Here is a 20,852-nt window from a genome sequence, read left to right as displayed (position 1 = left end):
CATGACAACCGACTTTTTTTTTTCTTTGAGGTGAGTGTAGATGATGAGTCGAGCATAGAGTGGCCAGAAGTCAGATTTTTTTTTGTTGCTGTTGCTTTTGCTATGGGCTTCTTGCCGAGGCATTCCGGTCTGTGAGAGGATTGGGAAGGGTAAGGAAAACCTCGTTAAACTGGAGGGTGATCGTCTGCGTAGCTAAAGGGAGGGGTGTTTCTCAGGGATGCTCACAGTGATCCTCGATGGAGCCTAAGTGGTGTGTTTGGCTCTACTCGCGATCTGGAGAAAATGACTTGAATTTCAGTGTCCCTGCCTGTCGCCAGGGGATAATTCTTTCCTACCATGCTGATTATTGGGAGGATTAAAGAAAATTCTCTTGGTCAACAAGATTATCCTGGCGCAGGTACCTAGGAGAGAGATTATGAGTGTGAAAACTCAAACCCAGGGAGCTACATTCATATATCCGATTGCATGGGGCTTTTCCACCGCGGGAGATGAACAGGGCATGGACCCCTCAAAATCTCTGCAAAATGGGGGCTGCATGCACTAATCTGGCTGCTTCTCAAGTCCAGGCAGTAAGTAAGGTTGTGAATATATGCTCACTTTCTCCTGCTGCTGTGTTTCTGTCATAATCTTAATAAGCTCTTCTAGGAAAGGACCGTGTCCTCTTAAGAGAACATACCCTCCACCTTCTTAGATATCACTCTTATCAGTTATGAAATAGGCTGGCTGTACAGTGTCTCCATCAGAACACTACTCTGCCACTTACTGGCTGTGTAATCCTGGTCAAATAAGTTACCTTTCATGAATTGGGGAAAATACTTCCTTATGAGATTATTATAAGATTTAAGTAATATCTGTGATGGAAACAGTTCCCAGTGTTGCATGTAATATATAAGGATTTATTACTATAACTATTACTACTACCACATGACCAGGCTGCCACTTCTCTGAAGCACCTGTAAATATTCCTGGTTAGACTTGTGCATTTGTCAGGTGTGGTCAGGCACTCCTGGAAAACAAGCACTTGGGAAGCTGAGGCAGGAGGATCAAGAATTCTAGACCAGTTGGGGCTACATAGCAAGATCTGGTTAAAAAAAGAAAAGAAAGCTTTTTCGTCAAGATGGCGCCGAAAGCGAAGAAGGAAGCTCCTGCCCCTCCCAAAGCCGAAGCTAAAGCGAAGGCCTTGAAAGCCAAGAAGGCAGTGCTGAAAGGCGTCCACAGCCACAAAAAGAAGAAGATCCGCACATCGCCCACCTTTCGGCGTCCCAAGACCCTGCGGCTACGAAGGCAGCCTAAATACCCCCGGAAGAGCGCGCCCAGGAGGAACAAGCTTGACCACTATGCCATCATCAAATTCCCCCTGACCACCGAGTCAGCCATGAAGAAGATAGAAGACAACAACACACTTGTGTTCCTTGTGGACGTCAAGGCCAACAAGCACCAGATCAAAAAGGCTGTGAAGAAACTCTATGACATCGATGTGGCCAAAGTCAACACCCTCATAAGGCCCGACGGAGAGAAGAAGGCGTATGTTCGGTTGGCTCCTGATTATGATGCTCTGGATGTTGCCAACAAGATTGGAATCATCTAAACTGAGCCCAGCCGGCTAATTCTAAATATAGACTTTTTCACCATAAAAAAAAAAAAAAGAAAGAAAAGAAAGGGGGAAGGAAGAGAAAAGAAAAGAGCTGTATATTTAAAAGGATCCAAGCATGGAGAAAAGTCTGATGTTATTAGTCTCTAGAAAGAATACCAAGTTGAGGTGCAGTGGGGCAGAGTCGGGATGGGCGTGGTTTGGTTTTGTCTTGTTTTGTCTGAAGAAGAGGCTTGGCTAGCGTAACCCATGCTGGCTCAAACTCTCAAGCTTCTTGTTTCTGGCTCCTGAATATTGTGATCACAAGCGTGTGCCACTATGCCTGGCTTTATCTGGGTTTTCATTTTCTTTATTGTTTTGTTTTCTTGGTGTTTTGCATACTGATGCTCAGTAAATGTTTAATCCTAGGCTTCTAATATTGCCTTCCTTGCCCATCTTCCCTCCCTCTGTCCCTACTTCTTTACTTCCTTCCCTCCTTCCCTCCCTTCCTTGATTCTTTCCCCTCCAAACAAGTCCTTGCATTAGAGCCAGGGAAACAGCTCTGATTTGAAAAAACTAGACATCTCTCCCCAAGTACCCAGCAGAGAACCAGAAGTTATTTTCTATAGAACTGTGGAATGTGCACTTGGACGTCCCACAACGCAGACAGAAGATGCTCCAAACCAGCAACTACAGCCTGGTGCTCTCGCTGCAGTTCCTGCTGCTGTCCTATGACCTGTTTGTCAACTCCTTCTCCGAGCTCCTCCGAATGGCTCCTGTCATCCAGTTGGTGCTTTTCATGTGAGTATGGGAGACAGGCTGGAGAGCCAAATCCAGTGTGTCAGCTCTGACTGTCACACTTGAGCATTTTTAAAGTCATTAGTGTGTCCAGAAGTCTGTGTTGTCGGGAGGTTTGGGGCGACTGTCACAGAGAAGAACGGATCTCACGGCGTCCCTTAGAACTTAGGGCCATCTCTGAAGTCCTTACATAACCCCCACTTGGCTACACTTTGTTTTATGTGTCTACAGCATCCAGGATATTGCAATCCTCTTCAACATCATCATAATTTTCCTCATGTTCTTCAACACCTTCGTCTTCCAGGCTGGCCTGGTCAATCTCCTGTTCCATAAGTTCAAAGGGACCATCATTCTGACCTCTGTGTACCTCGCTCTCAGCATCTCCCTTCATGTCTGGGTCATGGTAAGAGTGAAAGCTCTCAATTCTTACATATTTAATTTTTAAAAATTATATATAGATATTGTGCTGTGTCCGTGTGTAGATGGCTAGAGGTGTGGGGCCCAAAGGATAACTTATGGGAGTCAGTTCCCTTCTTCCATCATGTAGGCTCTGGGGATTAAACTGAGGTCATCAGGCCTGGCAACAAATGCCCCCAACCGCTGAGCTATCTCTCACGGCCCTTTCACATCTTTAAAGAGCTAGAATAGCTGAGCATGGTGGCTAAAACATGTCATCCTAGCACCCAGTCGGCCAAGGCAGGAGGATTACCACAAATTCAAGGCCATCCTGAGCTACACAGTCAAATTCTAGGCCAGCCTGGGCTATAGTATAAAACCCTGTCTCAAGGGGGGGGGGAGCAAAATGTGGTAGTATAAGTATATACCTGTAATCTTAGTTCTCTGAAGGCCATAGCAAGTCAGTCTGGGCTACATGGAAGTCCACTAGCAAGCTTGGCTGAGCCACTCTTCCAACTCAGAACCTTGGAGCCAAAATGAGCACACAACTGGCCCAAGAAAAGGCTCAGCAGTTATGACTCCTGAGCACTTTGATCTGGATTTGGCTCTCAGCACCCACATCAGATGGTTCACAACCCTTTGTAACTTCAATTCTAAGGGATCCAATTCTGGTCTCTGCCTGCACTGGCAAATACATGGTACACATTTACACACAAAGCACTCACACATACACATAAAAGTAAGTCAGTTGCCAGACATGGGTGGTGTACACCTTTAATCCCAGTAATTGGGAGGCAGAGGCAGGCAGATCTCTGTAAGTAAGCTAGAGACCAACCTGGTCTACAAATCCAGGCCATCCAGAACTACATAGTGTTATATCCCATGTCAAAAAAAAAAACAAACACAAAAATAAATTAATCTCTCTCTCTTTTTTTTTTTTTTTTTTTTTTTGGTTTTTCGAGACAGGGTTTCTCTGTGGCTTTGGAGCCTGTCCTGGAACTAGCTCTGTAGACCAGGCTGGTCTCGAACTCACAGAGATCCGCCTGCCTCTGCCTCCCGAGTGCTGGGATTAAAGGCGTGCGCCACCACCGCCCGGCTAATCTCTCTCTTTTTTAAGAAGAATATAAAAAACATGAGATATGGGCTGGAAAGATGGCTCAGTGGTTAAGAGCATTGCCTGTTCTTCCAAAGGTCCTGAGTTCAATTCCCAGCAACCACATGGTGGCTCACAACCATCTGTAAAGAGGTCTGGCGCCCTCTTCTGGCCTTCAGACATACATACAGAATATTGTATACATAATAAATAAATAATTAAAAAAAAACATGAGATATACAAAGAGATGAAAGAATTAGGAATGCAGAAATCAGAAGTCATGAAAACCAGATCTGATATGGTATCTTTGTGAGATAGATGCTTTATATTCAAGCTGTTGATATGATTAAATCCTACACAGACAAATTTTGATTTAAAAACAACGAAAAACAAAAACAAAAACAAAACACCAGAAAGAAAATAGTAAGGGCTAGGGACGATAACTCAGTAGCAGGGCTCAGTGCCCTGGGTCTGATCAAACCCTGTCCTGCCAAAAGAATATGTAAGTAGAAGTCTCTATCATTTGGAAACTCTGGTAGAAGGCGGGCAGATGGAGTCTGGGCTGGAGTATAGCATATGGCAGTTCATAAGGCACTTTGGCAGCTTTCTGGCTTCAGGAATCCAGGGACTCTTCTATTTGTAGCCGTCAGTTTACCTTTGCTCCAGCTAGGCCTACCAGGGTGAAAACAGGAAGTCGCGTCTGTTTTGTGGGTAGGTGGGTGTTGATGAGGGATATTAGATGTTAGCGTCCTGTGGTTAATATTATAGGCATTGGTTGTTTCTGGGAAGCAGCCACCCAAGAGTGTTGCTTCCCTTTATGCTCTTGAGTCCCCACAAATTCAATCCCCAAGATGCTTCTCTTTAGTTTTCCTGTAGGCTCCAGAACAGATCCAGTTCTCATGGTTTCAGATTGCTTTTTTAAGAATATTATTTGAAAGTTTATGTCAATGCATGTGTGTGTGTGTAGGCAGTTTTTCGCCAGAACCATGATTAGTTCTCTTTCACCAGCTGCTTCCCAAATAACCATTCAGAGACTTATTATTAATTATAAATGTTTGACCTGTAGCTCAGGCTTATTACTACTAGCTCTTATAACTTAAATTAACCCATTTCTGTTGATCTCTGTGCTGCCCCGAGGCTTGTGACTTTTACCTCTCCTGCATGTCCTGCTTTTTTTCTGTCTGACTAGGACTCCTCGACTCCATCCCTCCTCCTTTCTAGCATTCTCTCTGCTCCCCAAATCCTGCCTGGCTATCAGATTTTTATTAACAATGGGAGCAACAAGGTACAAATGGATTATCCCACAGTGTGTGTGTGAGCCTGAGTGTGCACAGGTGCTCCAGAAGAAGGTTTTTGATCTGTAGCTGGAGTTACAGGGAGTTGTGAGACACCCAATGTGGGTGCTAGGAACTGAACTCTGGTCCTCTGAAAGAGCAGCAAATGCTCTTAACCATTGAGCTATCTTTCTAGCCCCTCTCTCCTTCCATTTTCACATTTATATGGGTTCTGGGAAGGTCTTGCAGGTTTCTTCTCTTTACAAATTTCTTCCATTGTTTGGATAGCTCATGTATCTCTTATATGCTTATTTTGCTGAAGCTTATTAAAATCCCTGACTCTGAGTTAGGGCTGTGGCTCGAGAGGTAGAGCCCTTACCTAGAATTTGGGAGGCCCTGGCCTTGGTTCTCAAAACCACCAACAAAACAAAGCAGTCATTTTTTTGCTTCTCATTGGGCCCATGGTGTGAGTACCCCTGGGACCGCAGAGAAGCAGCAGAGCTCATAGGAATGGGTGCCACTGGGGCCGCAGAGAAGCTGAGATCTCACAGGAAAGTAGCAGAGCGGTGGGCAAGGGGCTTCCTCTATCAGAGTCTATGCTCTGCTTGCTGGAGCCTGTGTTCAGACTGTTGATGTGATTAAGCCTGAGCCTAGCCGGGCGATGGTGGCGCACGCCTTTAATCCCAGCACCCGGGAGGCAGAGGCAGGCGGATCTCTGTGAGTTCAAGACCAGCCTGGTCTACAGAGCTAGTTCCAGGACAGGCTCCAAAAACCACAGAGAAACCCTGTCTCGAAAAACCAAAACAAAAAACAAAAAACAAAAACAAAAAAAAAAAAGCCTGAGCCTAAATGCAGGCGGGACAGTGAGCAGGAAAGTCCTGAGATCATTTCTCCTTGACAAAGGCAATAGAGTTGGAAGGAGATAAATTCCTCAGTTCAAGCTTAGAGGAGATACCTTTGGAGCAAAAAAAAAAATAAACGGGGCAGAGGCCAGCTGAGAGCTGGTAAGATGGCTAAACAGGTAAAGGAACTTGCTGCCAAGCTTAACAGCCTGAGTTTGATCCCTGGGACCTACATGATGGAAGAAGAGAACTAACTTCTACACGTTGTCTTCTGGCTCTGCATACATGCTATGGCACACTGGTGCCTGTACACACACATACACACACAATTTTTTTTAATTAAAAAAAAATTTTTTTTGAGACAGGGTCCTACTGCTATAGTTTTGATTGGCTTGGACTCACTATTGTAGGCCAGGCTACCCTCAGATTTACAGCAATCTGCCTGCCTCTGCCTCCTAAGTGCTGGAATTAAAAGGTACCACTATGCCCAGCCAAAAATTCTATTTATTTACTTTATGTCTATGAGTGTTTGCCTCATATGTGCAGCTTGTGCAGGCCTAGGGTCCATAGAGGCCAGAAGAGAGCATTGGATCCCCTATAACTAGAGTTCTAGGAGGTTGTGAGACATCATATAAGTGCTAGGAACTGAACCTAGGTCGGTGCTCTTAACCACTTAACCATCTTTGCAGCCCCAGAAAAAAAAATTTTAAGGAAGAGTTTGAGGCTCCCCTGAGAAATATACTTTGAGCTTATGAAAAAGAAGTAAGGTTAGCCCAATTTTCAACCAAGTGTCTTTGCTGCAGCTAAGCAGATTGGAGATGTAATCGGTTCACATGGCCTTCAACCTTTCCTTTCTGCTCATGTCTCCTTTAGAACTTGCGATGGAAAAATTCCAACAGCTTCATTTGGACAGATGGACTTCAAACACTATTTGTGTTCCAGAGACTAGGTGAGAAGTGGAGCAGCCTCGGGGCCTGCTGTGTCTCTGGAGCACAGCCTCCATCCTGGCTTCCCAGGGATGCTTGGGACACACAAAAGCAAGAGGAAGGGCTAAGCCGGGCGGTGGTGGCGCACGCCTTTAATCCCAGCACTCGGGAGGCAGAGGCAGGCGGATCTCTGTGAGTTCGAGACCAGCCTGGTCTACAAGAGCTAGTTCCAGGACAGGCTCCAAAGCCACAGAGAAACCCTGTCTCGAAAAAAAAAAAAAAAAAAAGAGGAAGGGCTGCCCCTACTCTTCCTGGGAGACAGGGAAAAGCGCTTGGGTGGTGCCAGGGCTGCCTGGACCTCCCCTGCAGGGGCCTCTGGGGACGCCCCTGAGGCTGCCCTCTGCTTTTGTCCCCAGCGGCTGTGCTGTATTGCTACTTCTACAAGCGGACAGCTGTGAGGCTGGGCGACCCCCGCTTCTACCAGGACTCACTGTGGCTGCGAAAGGAGTTTATGCAAGTCCGAAGGTGACTGCTTCATGTCCTGTGGATGAATACCTTTCCTTCCTCGTAGACGCCGCCTGGGCTGCTCTCCAGGGAAGGACATGGACGTCCTAAGACATGCTCAGCCTTCAAGAAGGAGGACTCTCCAGGCATGGTTGGAAACTGAGGCAGGAGAACTGTTGTGGGTTCGGCTACCCTGGGCCTACCTAGTGAATTCTAGGATAGCCTGCAGGAGGAGACTCTATCTCAAAAAGAAGACCTTCCCTATTCCAAATTAAAGTTGTTTCCCTGAGACCATAGAACAAAGGGCAGTTTTGCCTGCTACCTCTGTCCATCCAGGCTCTTCTCCCCCTGCTCTCCTGATACTTGAGTGGCGGGGCTGCAGACAATGACGGCGTGTCCTCCTGACTGACTACACCTTGGTCCTTTAGATTTTATACCCAGGTACTTTTTTATAGTTCTAAAAGGAAATAAATTGAATTCTTTTTTTTCATAAATGGTAAAGTTTGTCTGTCCAAGGTGTCTTCATGGTGAAGAGGTATACTGAGTCAGAGAGTCTCAGCATCTCTTTGACCCATGGGGTACATCGAATTGTAAACTAGATAGAGATGCACACTGGGCTGCAGTAAGAAGACTGTCTCAAACAAAACAAAACGAAAGAGTTCTGGTACTTCTTTGGAAAGTCAAGGTGTGATCTCATGCCTGCCCCCAGCCCTGGAGTTCCAGGTTTCTGTGCTTCCTTCAGATTCTAATAGAAGCTAAAATTGCCCTCAAAAGAAAAAAAAATGCTCCAGAGCCTGTTGGGCAAAGGAAAGTTTTAGAATTTATATGCTATTTTATTTATTTATTTATTGGTGGGGCCTTTCAAGACAGGGTTTCTCTGTGTAGCCTTGGCTATCCTGGAACTAGCTCTATAGACCAGGTTGGCCTTGAACTCACAAAAAACCTTTTTTTTTTTTTTTTTTTGGTTTTTCGAGACAGGGTTTCTCTGTGGCTTTGGAGCCTGTCCTGGAACTAGCTCTGTAGACCAGGCTGGTCTCGAACTCACAGAGATCCACCTGCCTCTGCCTCCCGAGTGCTGGGATTAAAGGTGTGCGCCACCATCGCCCGGCACACAAAAAAACTTTTGCCTTTGTCTCCCTAGTGCTGGGTTTAAAGGCATGCACCATCACCACCTGGATGTATGCTACTTTCTTTCTTTTTTAAAGATTTATTTATTTATTATGTGTACAACAGTCCTTCCATGTACACCTGCACACCAGAAGGGGGCACCAGATCTCATTACAGATGGCTGTGAGCCACCATGTGGTTGCTGGGAATTGAACTCAGGTCCTCTGGAAGAACAGTCAGTGCTCTTAACTGCTGAGCCATCTTGCCAGCCCCTGTATGCTACTTTCTATTGCTAGAGAAACATGTAACAAACCATCCCCAAACTCGGGAGTAAGCACCCCTCTGAGTTGGCCGGCACATGGTGGGGTTCAGCTGATCTGGACTGGTAAGGGTAATTGCAGCTGGGCCTGCTCAGGTCTGTTTGTGGTCAGCTGTGATAATCTTGGACGTTTTACTGGACTAACCTAGGATGACCTCAGGAGGAATAACAGTTTACTAGACTGTGGGTCTTATGACTCACAGCAGCAGACTGCTGGGTCTGTACACATGACAGTGGCCTAGGAGCAGGAAAAAACATGTCCCATTGTATTCAGAGGTCAGTCCTCTGTTTCAGTTCTCAGTGGTCAAAACAAGTCATGTGACCTAAAACAAGGTCCAAGTAGAAAGCAGCACAAAGTTTCAAGGCCTGGGAGTGTGGCTCAGTGCTAGAACATGAACATAGCATTGCTGGAGCATGAACACAGCATGTGCTGGAGCATGAACACAGCATGTGCTGGAACATGAACACAGCATGTGCTGGAGCATGAACACAGCATGTGCTGGAGTATGAACATAGCATTGCTGGAGCATGAGCATAGCATGTGCTGGAGCATGAACACAGCATGTGCTGGAGTATGAACATAGCATTGCTGGAGCATGAGCATAGCATGTGCTGGAGCATGGACACAGCATGTGCTGGAGCATGAACACAGCATGTGCTGGAGCATGAACACAGCATGTGCTGGAGCATGGACATAGCATGTGCTGGAGCATGGACATAGCATGTGCTGGAGCATGAGCATGGCATGTGCTGGAGCATGAACACAGCATGTGCTGGAGCATGGACATGGCATGTGCTGGAGCATGAGCATGGCATGTGCTGGAGCATGAACACAGCATGTGCTGGAGCATGAACACAGCATGTGCTGGAGCATGAACACAGCATGTGCTGGAGCATGAACACAGCATGTGCTGGAGCATGAACACAGCATGTGCTGGAGCATGGACATGGCATGTGCTGGAGCATGAACACGGCATGTGCTGGAGCATGGACATGGCATGTGCTGGAGCATGGACACAGCATGTGCTGGAGCATGGACACGGCATGTGCTGGAGCATGGACATGGCATGTGCTGGAGCATGGACATGGCATGTGCTGGAGCATGAGCATGGCATGTGCTGGAGCATGGACATGGCATGTGCTGGAGCATGAGCACGGCATGTGCACGGCCCTGGCTTTGCTCCCCAGCACCAGAAGAGAGCATGACTGCAGCCAAGGACGAAGAACGGCACCTCAGCTGTGAGGGACGCATGGGATGTTTAATAAGGGCTAACACACTGAAAGGGTCAGGTAGCAAACTGGTGCTGAGGGCAGCTGGACGGTGACACAGACGCAGGACCGAAGCCACAGATGCTACAGGACCTGAACAAAAATAGCAGTGTTCTAGAAAAACTAGTGTGTACACTGAACTTTTAGTTTTTTATTATTTACATATGTCACAAAATACTCTTGCCTTTTTTTTTTTGAGACAGGGTTTCTCTGTAGCTTTGGAGCCTGTCCTGGAACAGGCTGGTCTCGAACTCCCAGAGATCCGCCTGCCTCTGCCTCCCGAGTGCTGGGATTAAAGGCGTGCGCCACCACCGCCCAGCTTACTCTTGACTTTTTCCATACAAAAATGTTACCGAAATTTTGAAGGTAGAAGCCTGGACCCTGGCAGCTCTGATAAGCAATCTAGGCTCAGCCACCTGTCCTCAGTACACCAATTTAGAAGATAAGTAACAGGGAAAAGCAAAGCCGAGATTATCCAGTGTAGTCACATTGAACGAGGACCAATAAAGGGGTCTAGTAACCCTCCAAGTTCATCTTTAGAGTATTGGACATGGAGTTCAAGTTTAAATAGAAATGGATGCAAGATGGCTCAGCAGTTAGAGGGCATGCTGTTTATCCAGAGGACCGGAATTGTTTCCAACTCACAACTGCCTGTGATCCCAGCCCCAGAGGGATCCAGCACTTCTGACCTCTGAAGGCACAACTCCCCCACCCCCACACACACATACCCATTGTTTTTTAAATTTAAATAGAGAGCAAGAAGAGTATATAACAAAGCAGCCCTGGTCAGGTGTCTCCCGCCCATCACTGACCCATCATCATCTTATTCTAGTTGTCCTGCAGGGAAGGAAGTCTGACAAGTTGGCAGAACTGTGTGAAGTCTCCTCCCTGGAGAAGTCTTTTTCTTCCCTCTGCATGAGATTCCGGGGGAAGTTTGATTCTTTGGGTTTCATGCTTTGCATAGTCTGAAAGCACAAATGCCTCTTTAAAATTACTCTCCCAGACCGGGCGGTGGTGGCTCACGCCTTTAATCCCAGCACTTGGGAGGCAGAGGCAGGTGGATCTCTATGAGTTCGAGACCAGCCTGGTCTACAGAGCTAGTTCCAGGACAGGCTCCAAAGCCACAGAGAAACCCTGTCTCGGAAAACCAAAAGAAAAAAAAATTACTCTCCCAGCACTCAAGAGGCAGAGGCAGAGGCAGGCAAATCTCTGGGTTTGAGTCCAGTCTGGTCCCCTGACCTAGTTCCTGGACAGCCAGGCCTACACAGAGAAACCCTGCCTCAAAAAACAAAAAGCAAAAATTTCCTCTCCTGTGAGATGGCTACAAAAATTGTCAAAGCTACTTAAAAATATCCAAAGTGTTCTTAAGAAGTAAACAAACATAGGCTGGATTTGGTATAAGGCCACAGTTTGTTACCTTCTGCTTTAGATCTGAGCCCAGTTTGGGCATCAGTAATACCCAGGCCCAAAATAAAAAAAGGCCTGGGAAGATGGCTCAGTGGGTGTCACTCCACACCCTGGAGAGTGGAGTAACAGACAGTTCTAAACTGCCATGTGTGTGCAGGGAATTTAACCCCTCTGGAAGAACAGTCAGTGCTCTTGACTGCTGAGCCATCAAGGCAGCCCCAGGACATTTCTGTTTAAGCTAAAGGAGTTCTGTAATCCAGAACTGGTTTGGGGGATGGGAAGCAGAGACAGGAAGGTCACACAATACCTTTTATCAAAAGTTCAATGGCAGAAACAACAGGAGGGACCCTGCCTTAAAAACAAGGTGGAGAGATGGCCTAGTGCTTAAGAAAAAAGTACTCTTCTAGAGGACCTGGGAGTGGTTTTCCACACTCACCTCAAGGGGCTCATACACCTGTAACTCCCGCCCCAGGGAGAGCCAATGCTTTGTGCCCCTGCAGGCACTGCGTGCACATAGCACACAAATTCACACAGGCGCACACATAAATTTAAAAAAAAAAATAAGGCAAGAGAAAACTGACTCCCCAAAAGCTGTCCTGTAACCTTCACAGTTCCCCACCCTTACACACACACACACACACACACACACACACACACACACACACACACAAAATAAAATCTAATAAATAAATAGGCAGAATGTATGGACAAATGCCAGAAATAAAAACGAAATTGCCACAACAATAAACCCTACCTGACTACTTGGAGCCTGCCTCGTGTCTTGTAATGCCTTCATAGAAACATGGAGAACTTAATGCCCAATGACCCAAGGCCTTGTCCCAAATGTCCAGTCTCAAGAAAGATAACTGGATGTAAAACTTACTTACTTAACAAGATCATGAGACGTCTACTTACCTCTGTAGACAAGGATCCCACACAAATGGCACAGGAGATAAGACCAAGCAACTCCCCTTAACTGTATAAAAGAACCCGCACTCTTGCTCCCTCTGGTGGGGAAGTCTGAGAATTCACCCACTTCTCTTCCTCTACTCTTTCCCACGTCAGCTGACCGTGATAGTGTGCGCACACTTGTGGTCCCAAACCACTTGTGGACTGGGGGGTTGGGAAAAACTGAGACAGGAGGATTACTGTTGTTGGGTGTTGGTTTTTTTCACCCCCTACTCCTTACTCTTTTGAGGGGCCGGCCACCCAGCTACCAAATAAATACACACACGGTGACTTATTATTTCTTATAAATGCTCAGCCTTTTCTTGGCTTGTTTCTAGGCAGCTTTTCTTAAATTACCCCATCTATTTTTCTGCCTCTGGACTTTTACCTTTCTTTAGTTCTATATACCCTTTCTTTCTTTCTTTTTTTCTTTCTTTCTTCCTTTCTCCATTGCTGGTTGTGTAACACGGTGACTGGCCCCTTCATTACTTGCTCCTTCCTCTCCTCGCAGATCTCTCCTTCTGTTTATTCTCTCTGCCTGCCAGCACAACCTATCCTTTCTCCTGCCTCGCTATTGGCCTTTCAGCTCTTTATTAGACCATCAGGTGTTTTAGACAGACAAAGAATCACAGCTTCACGGAGTTAAACAAATGCAGCATAAACAAAAGTAACACACCTTAAAATAATATTCTACAACAGATTACTGTTGAGTTCAAGGCCAGCTGAGTATATATGGTGAGTTTTAGGCCATACTGAACCGTGCAATAGGATCCTGGTCTGGTAATTACTGTTTCTCAGCCTGACCTGGAACATCCAGACACAAGGCATAAGGTGCTGGCCTTGAATCCTGCAATTGAAAGGAATGGTCTTAAATGCTAACAAAGCTACATCTGCATTCATCATACCTTTGCCTGTGCACGAAAAAGAGATAGAGATGAAGCGAATAGCCTGATTTAGAATCTTTTTATAAAAGCTTGTAGCTCTCTTGGCAGGAGATGCTCTAAAGAGAGACAGTTCCTCTCCCGTGGGCTATTGGAACAATGAATCCTGAAGAATGAAAATTTCCTCAGGAATCTCATGCAAAGGGAAGAGAAGGGCTGAATCAAGAGAAGGCACTTGCCTTCCAGGAAGACATTGCACACATTTTAATAACTGGTCAGACCACCTTGCGGGACAGACCACACTTCAACCAGGTCACTTTACTTAGGTATACCTCTTGCTCTCTGTTTAAACTAAAACCTTGACTCAGACTTGGGGGTCACTGGGCTCCTCTCTTTATTCCTCTTCTTAGTGTGGCCCACATTAAATATTGTGGTGGCTTGAATAAGAGTGGCCCCATAGGCTCCTGTTTTTGAGTGCTAGGGAATGGCACTATTTGAAAGGATAAGGAAGTGTGGCCTTGCCGGAAGAAGTGTATCACTGGGGGTGGGCTTTGAGGTTTCTTTTCTCTGCTGCCTGTGGATCCAGATGTAGAATCCTCCGCTACTTCTCCAGCATCACCTCTGCCAGTGTGCTGCCATGCTTGCCATCATGACAATGGACTAAACCTCTGAAACTATGAGTAAGCCCCCGTAAGAAAGTATAAAATATTTGTTTTGTAAGAGTTGCCTTGTTCATGGTGTCACTTCATAGCAATAGAATGCTAAGACAAATATATCTCTGCTTTTCATTATTATTGGGTTTGGCTTGGTTGTTTTTTGAGATTTTATTTTATGTGCATGAATATTTTGCCTGCACATATATCTGTCCACAATGGATGTACAATGCTCCCAGAAGCCAGAAAAGGGTGTCAGATCTACTAGAAATGAATTTTGGACAGTTGTGATTGGTGTAATAAAGAGCTGAATGACCAATAGCTAGGCAGGAAGCGGTTAGGCAGGACTTCCCTAGGCACAAGAAACATGCCAGAGGACATGGAGGAGGAACATGATGCGTAAGATGGAAGAGAGGTAAAAAGTCAAGAAGCAAAATGTAGATAAATATAAGTGGGTTAATTTAAGTTATAAGAGCTAGTGGAACAAGTCTAAGCTGTAGGCTGAGCTTTCATAATTAATAATAAGTCTCCATATCATTATTTGGGAGCCAGCAGTACAGAAAAGCCTGCTATACTGTGATGACGGGCGTGTGCTACCATACCGTAGGCTTTATTTATAGCCTTCTAACAGACAATACAATAATGTTCAGAAACATTTGTTTTCTTTTATGTGCACATTTGTCTGTGTGAGGGTGTCAGGTTGCCAGGCACTGGAATTACAGACAGTTGTGAGTTGCCACGTGGGTGCTGGGAATTAAACTCAGGTCCTCTGGAAGAGCAGCCAGTGCTTTTAACTGCTGAGCCATCTCTCCAGTCCCAATCAGGAACACTTTAGAAAGGAAAAAAATGCTATAATGCTACCTCAGTCATTTCTTTCAAATCCTTGAGACTATGCATATTTTATAGATACTTGTGATGTGGGTCCATAAAATCTATTCCGGACAGTTCTCTCTCTCTCTCTCTCTCTCTCTCTCTCTCTCTCTCTCTCTCTCTCTCTCTCTCTCTCTCTCTCTCTCTTGGTTTTTCGAGACAGGGTTTCTCTGTGGCTTTGGAGCCTGTCCTGGAACTAGCTCTGTAGACCAGGCTGGTCTCGAACTCATAGAGATCCGCCTGCCTCTGCCTCCTGAGTGCTGGGATTAAAGGCATGTGCCACCATCGCCCCGCCGGACAGTTCTTAAAACCCTTAAAATAACCAAAGTGGTATCATTTTGGATGTTCCTGATCTGGCAACCCCTGGATTGCTTCGCTCAGTGGGACTAGCTGTTGGGAAGCCCCTATGATTAGAGGGTTGGGACTTTGAGCCTCACCCAGGCCTCTTGGGGAGGAAGGAGTGCTGAAGATTAAGCCAGTCACCAACTACCAATAATTATTCATGCTCATGTGGTGAAAACCCCCCAGAAGCCCTAAAGGAGAGTTTAGAGGCCTCTATTGAAAAAGCGCATCCAGGTGAGATGAGGGTAGTAACCCCCTCCCCCGCCCCGCCCACCCGGCGTGGGAGAGCCGCACTCCAATACTTAGCTCCTGAGTTGTGTGTGTTTTGTGAAAGGGTCTCTGTAGTCTAACCTAGCTCAGAACTCACTGTATAGCTCAGGCTGACTTCCAACTCATGGTCATTTCCTGGTCTCGGCTTCCTGGGTGCTGGGCTCTTACACGCGACACACACAGCTTCTGAGTTGTTCCCTTCTTACTAAACACACGGAGTCAACTATTTGCTTGACTTCTCAGAAGTTAAGCGTTTCTGAAGGAACTACAACAACAATAGGGCCTGGGGTCTAGCTCAGTCGCCCAGCATATGACTTACGTGCAAAAATGTCCCGTGTTCAGTTCCCAGTGCTGGGTGCAGATGCCACCAAAGACAAGGAGAGCAACAATAAAAAAAAAGTTACATCAACTCTCCAAGCAAGCACCAGCTGGACAACTCAGAAAGATAAGACAAGATAAGAGATAAACGGAGCCAGTGGAGCCTTGAAGTAACAAATACCAGGCCAGCAAGAGGGCTCACCAGGTAAAGGTGCCTGCAGCCAAACCCGTGGACCCAAGTCAGATCACATCTCCAGGACCTAGCTGTGGAAGGAGAGAACTAACTCCTTCAAACTGCCCTCTCCTCCCTCCTCCCACCCCCATCTCCACACACACAACAAACAAACAAACAAGTGTATGTTTAATATATTAAAGAAACAAGCTGCTGGACAAGGGAGGCAGAAACAGGCTGATTTCTGTGAGCTTGAGCCCTGCCTGTGATCAGAAGGAAGGAAAAGAAAAATAAACAAACAGCTGTTACTGTCATCTGAAAAGAGACTCTGGTATCCCGATCTGGGAGTGTTCCTGAAGATAATCCTTGTCTAACATCCACAAAGACCTGGGTATGATCCCCAGCACTGCATAAACTGTATATACTTTGGTGGTATAGCAGAAGGAACAGAAGAATCCTGCTGTATAGTTGGAAGCCAGTCTGGAATACAAGAAAAGAAATCCTTTCTCAAAAAAAAAAAAAGTTTTCATCTAGTCCTACTTTAAATAGAATGAAGTTATGGAGTTGCTTTCACTAGATAAAACACACAAACAAGTATCATTTTCTCAACAGTCTCAGAGAGAGACGACAGTATCTTAGTACCTCAGTGGGAGAGCACTCCACCCCCAACAGCACACAGACACACAGACAGATAGACAGACAGACACAGACACACATCCTGGAAAGATAGTCTGAACAGACTCTGTGCCCTTTCCTTTGGCTATCAGATTATTCAAACAATAGGCCCCCAGATATGAAATTTTCCTAGGATTCCTATGCTGGGGAAGGGGAAGTCAGAGAAAAAAATGCTTCCCCCCAAAAGACTTTGCACACCCTACTTTGAAGGACAGACTGCAACGGAAGCAATGATGAGTCAGGGATGGGCAGGACCACATCTTGACCAGAACTGCTTCATTCTATGCATTCTTGAGCTTTCTTCAAACTTAAACTTCACGTAGGATCTAGAAGATGGCCCTTGGGCAGAGGAATCACCCTACCTGCTTATTCGCTCCTTTTGCCTATGTAGCCACATTGAATAAATCTTCTTTGTTTTCACTATGATCTCTTTAATTGGTGTACTGAGGATGGATGCCCCAGTGTATCTTGTTGGGATTGCCAGAGCTCAGAGTGTGACCCTAACACCTACAGTAACACACACATATATACTGTGTGTATGCATGTTCCCAACTACTGCTGAATCAGAGGGAGCAGAGCCTACCACTGCAGGGTAGGGCTGGTCACAGAAAAACAAGTCAACAATTGCAGGAGCTTCTTCCTGGGCGTATATTTGCTGTTCTGAGTTTGAGCAAGAGGCTAGGAATTCAGGAATGCGCCTGGTCACCAAATAAGGCAGTTGAACTGAGTGGCCTCACAACACGGAGGGAAAAACTGGGGACTTGAGGAGCTCTGGAACATAACAGTTTTTGCCCTGAGATGACTCTGAAAAGCATAGCAAGGTTTCAGGCCGATGGTGCTGATAAGTGGACTCCAACCCCCATCAGGGGGAGGGTGAAGGATCAGGTCTTACTGAGAACAGGAGGGAACATGGAGTGAGGTGAGGCAAGATTGCAGTGAGGCATCAGGGGATAACTCAGTGGGAGAGAGCTTGCCCAGCCCAAGATGCATGAGGCCCTTGGGTCAATCTTCAGAACCATAGTTTAGATGATGTTGTAGTATTGCTTCCATCTTGGTTGGGTTAAGGTGACTAGTTCTCATCTAGTAGAGGAAAGAGTGGGAGTGAAAAAAATCTGGAGACACTAAGTTGTTTTGTTTTTTTTTTGTTGTTTTTTTTTTATTTATTTTCAAGACAGGGTTTCTCCGTAGCTTTTTGGTTCCTGTCCTGGAACTAGCTCTTGTAGACCAGGCTGGCCTCGAACTCACAGAGATCCGCCTGCCTCTGCCTCCCAAGTGCTGGGATTAAAGGTGTGCACCACCACCGCCCAGCTTGACACTAAGTTTTTATGCATCTAGTAAAATTTTTGGAAGACTGGGGAGATGGCTCAGCATGCTGACTCCTTTTGTCTCTGTCTCCTGGGGCTTTCACAATCATATTTAATTTCTATTTCTACCTGAGATAAGGTCTCAGGTAGCCCGGTTCAGGCTCAAACTCACTATGTAGGTGAGAATGACATTGATCTCTCTCTCTCTCTCTCTCTCTCTCTCTCTCTCTCTCTCTCCTCCCTCCCTCCCTCCCTCCCTCCCTCCCTCCCTCCCTCTCCCTCTCCCTCTCTCTCTCTCTCTCTCTCTTTTGTTTTGTTTTTGGAGACAGTGTTTCTCTGTAGCTTTGGAGCCTTCCCTGGAACTCACTCTGTAGACCAGGCTGGCCTCAAACTCACAGAGATCCATCTGCTTCTGCCTCCTGAGTGCTGGGATTAAAGGCATGTGTCACCACTGCCCAGCTGAACTCTTTTTTTTCAAGATTTATGCATATGAGTGTTTTGCCTGCAAGTATGAATGTGCACCATATTTGTGCCTGATGCCAAAGGAGAAGAAGAGAGCATTAGATCCCCAGAGACTGGAGTTACACCATGTGGGCGTTAGGAATTGAACCCATGTCCTTTAAGAAAGCAACAAGTGCTCTTAATCACCAAGCCAGCTCCCTAGCTCACATTTATTCACTTGTATGTTTGTGGGGAGCTACATACATACCATGGAGTACATATGAAGGTCAGAGGACAACCAGGGGTCGTCAATTCTCTGCTTCCTTTACATAGGTCCCAGGGATTGAATTCATCAGGTTTGACAGCACACCTTTTCCTGTTGAGCAATCTCACCAACTATTTGGTAGTTTTGAGAGTCTAGTACAGTCTGTGCTAGCCTCTAACTTCAAATACTCTTGCCTTAGCATCCTGACGGGTGGGACTGCAACCAGGAGCTACCCTTGGTTAAAGGGGTATTGTGTTTGTGGCCACTCTTTATGGTAATCCCCACACCTCCAGTTCATTGAGTTTCTTTTTTAATTCTTCTTTTTTTATATTTTATTTATGTAGTGTGTGTGTGTGTCATACATGTCACATGAAGGGCAGAGAACAGCTAGAGGAGCTGGTTTTCTTTTATAATCACGCGGGTTCCAGGGATCAAATTCAGGTCATCAGTCTTTACCCACAGAGTCATCTTGCTGCCCCTAGACTGAGCCTCAACTGTCAATCCTACTGCTCTGCCTTCCGAATACTGAGTTTTCAGACAAGCCCAGCATGTCAATGTTCTTCACCAGGTGAGGGTATGTGTGTGTGGATGTGGAAGGGGATTCTTTCCCTGCTCATATTCCCTTAGCTTTTTCTTTCTGTCCTACGTCTGACTTAACAGTGGAGGACATAGAATAATGATCAATGACCCGGAAGACAGACAACAGAAATTATCCAAACCAAAGAGCAGATAGAAGAGAAACAGGACAGTCCAGTTTTGAGAACTAGTATCAGACTGTCAGATATAAATATAATTAGAATTTAGGAGGCAAAGAGAAAGAAAGAGAAGACAGGAATACTTAAATAAATGACAGTCAAACAGTCCCCAGATTTGGTAAAAGATATGTACATATTTGGGATACCAAAATTTTACTGTTTTTTCTCTTTCTCTTTCTTTCTTTCTTTCTTTCTTTTTTTTTTTTTTTTTTTTTTTTTTTTGGAGATAGGGTTTTACTGTAACTTTGGAGCCTGTCCTGGCTGAGCCTCGAACTCACAGAGATCCGCCTGTCTCTGCCTCCTGAGTGCTAGGATTAAAGGCATACACCACCACTGCCCCACCTGACAATTTTTTAAAGTCCTTATCTAGTCAGGCATCTTTAATCCCAGCACTCGGAGAGCAGAGGTAAGTGGATCTCTGTGAGTTCAAGACCAGCTAGGTATACGTATTTCTAGATTAGTTAGGGATACTAGTTAGAGATAAAAGAAAATGGCCTGTATCTAGGTGTCTCACCATATTGCAACTAAAGATGAGAACAAAAAGGATCTAAGCTAGGACCTCGCGTACGCTAAGGCTCTACTCCTGCTCACCACAGTCCAACCCAGAGAGCAAAAGTCGGGCAGCACACACAGAGGACTTGCAGCTAGCTGGTTCCCAGGAGCTCACTGGCCAGAAGTGAGCCCACAGCAGCTCTAACATGCCCAGAGAGATGGAACATTCAGAATTCCCTGTTCACCTGGAACGGGCCTCGAGAATGAAGCTGAAATACATTTTCATATATAAGGAAATCGAATTAGCTGCAGTGGTAGAGAAAACAGGAGGACCCCTTTCTGTTTCATCCTAAAGGATCTTGGCTTGCACTTTGGTGACTAAAGACAGATTAAACACAGCAAATTCACCTGGCCATAGTTTTATAGGATATGAAAGCCTTTGGGTTGGAGACCCAGTGTCTCTGATTTGCTATTGTTTTTGCTCTTTTGCAATGGAGCCAGGATGGCCTGTAGAAGTGTGACTGGACGTGAAGGGTCTGAGGGACAGAACAGCCTGGGGCATAAACACAGCAAGGTCTGTCTGCTCCAGCTGAGCCTCTCCAGGCAGCATTCCTTCCTCCCGGCTGTGGAACAAGGGCTCTTGAGTGACGTCTTCATTCCATGACCAGCTGTTACAAGGAAAGGCTGAGGGGTGTTGACAAGAGTATCTGCCTTATGGCTGGCTTTGGGGGGGGGGAGAAGAAACCCACTTTTCTGTGATCTAGGAAAAGTCTAGTTCCAGTGGCCTGCCTTGGGGTCACTGTGATGGGTGAGAGAGGAAAGGACGAAAGAGGCATCTTGCTTTTGAGGCTCTGCACCATAAGTGCTGAGGTCTTTATTTTGTCAGACAAGAGATGAGAACTGAGGAAAGTCGGGTCCTCAGAAAGGAAAACAGTACCCCAGTACCCCATGTAAGTGTTGA

The 20,852-nt window shown here is 45.9% G+C and overlaps 1 protein-coding gene and 1 pseudogene across 1 annotated transcript; both read left to right on the top strand.

Moving 5' to 3' along the window:
• The first annotated feature begins 13 nt into the window (after positions 1-13).
• Positions 14-7,904, top strand: Tmem138 (transmembrane protein 138). Its single transcript, XM_075973510.1, has 5 exons — positions 14-149; positions 2,200-2,371; positions 2,600-2,771; positions 6,847-6,922; positions 7,316-7,904. The coding sequence occupies exons 2-5, from the start codon at positions 2,244-2,246 to the stop codon at positions 7,426-7,428; spliced, it is 489 nt and encodes a 162-aa protein (XP_075829625.1). The 5' UTR covers positions 14-149; positions 2,200-2,243; the 3' UTR covers positions 7,429-7,904.
• LOC142850225 (large ribosomal subunit protein uL23 pseudogene) lies at positions 1,093-1,659 on the top strand (annotated as a pseudogene).
• Positions 7,905-20,852: the final 12,948 nt, after the last annotated feature.

The sequence above is a fragment of the Microtus pennsylvanicus genome, chromosome 5 (assembly GCF_037038515.1).
Source record: "Microtus pennsylvanicus isolate mMicPen1 chromosome 5, mMicPen1.hap1, whole genome shotgun sequence".
Lineage (NCBI taxonomy): Eukaryota > Metazoa > Chordata > Mammalia > Rodentia > Cricetidae > Microtus > Microtus pennsylvanicus.
This window is presented reverse-complemented; position numbering and strand designations above follow the sequence as displayed.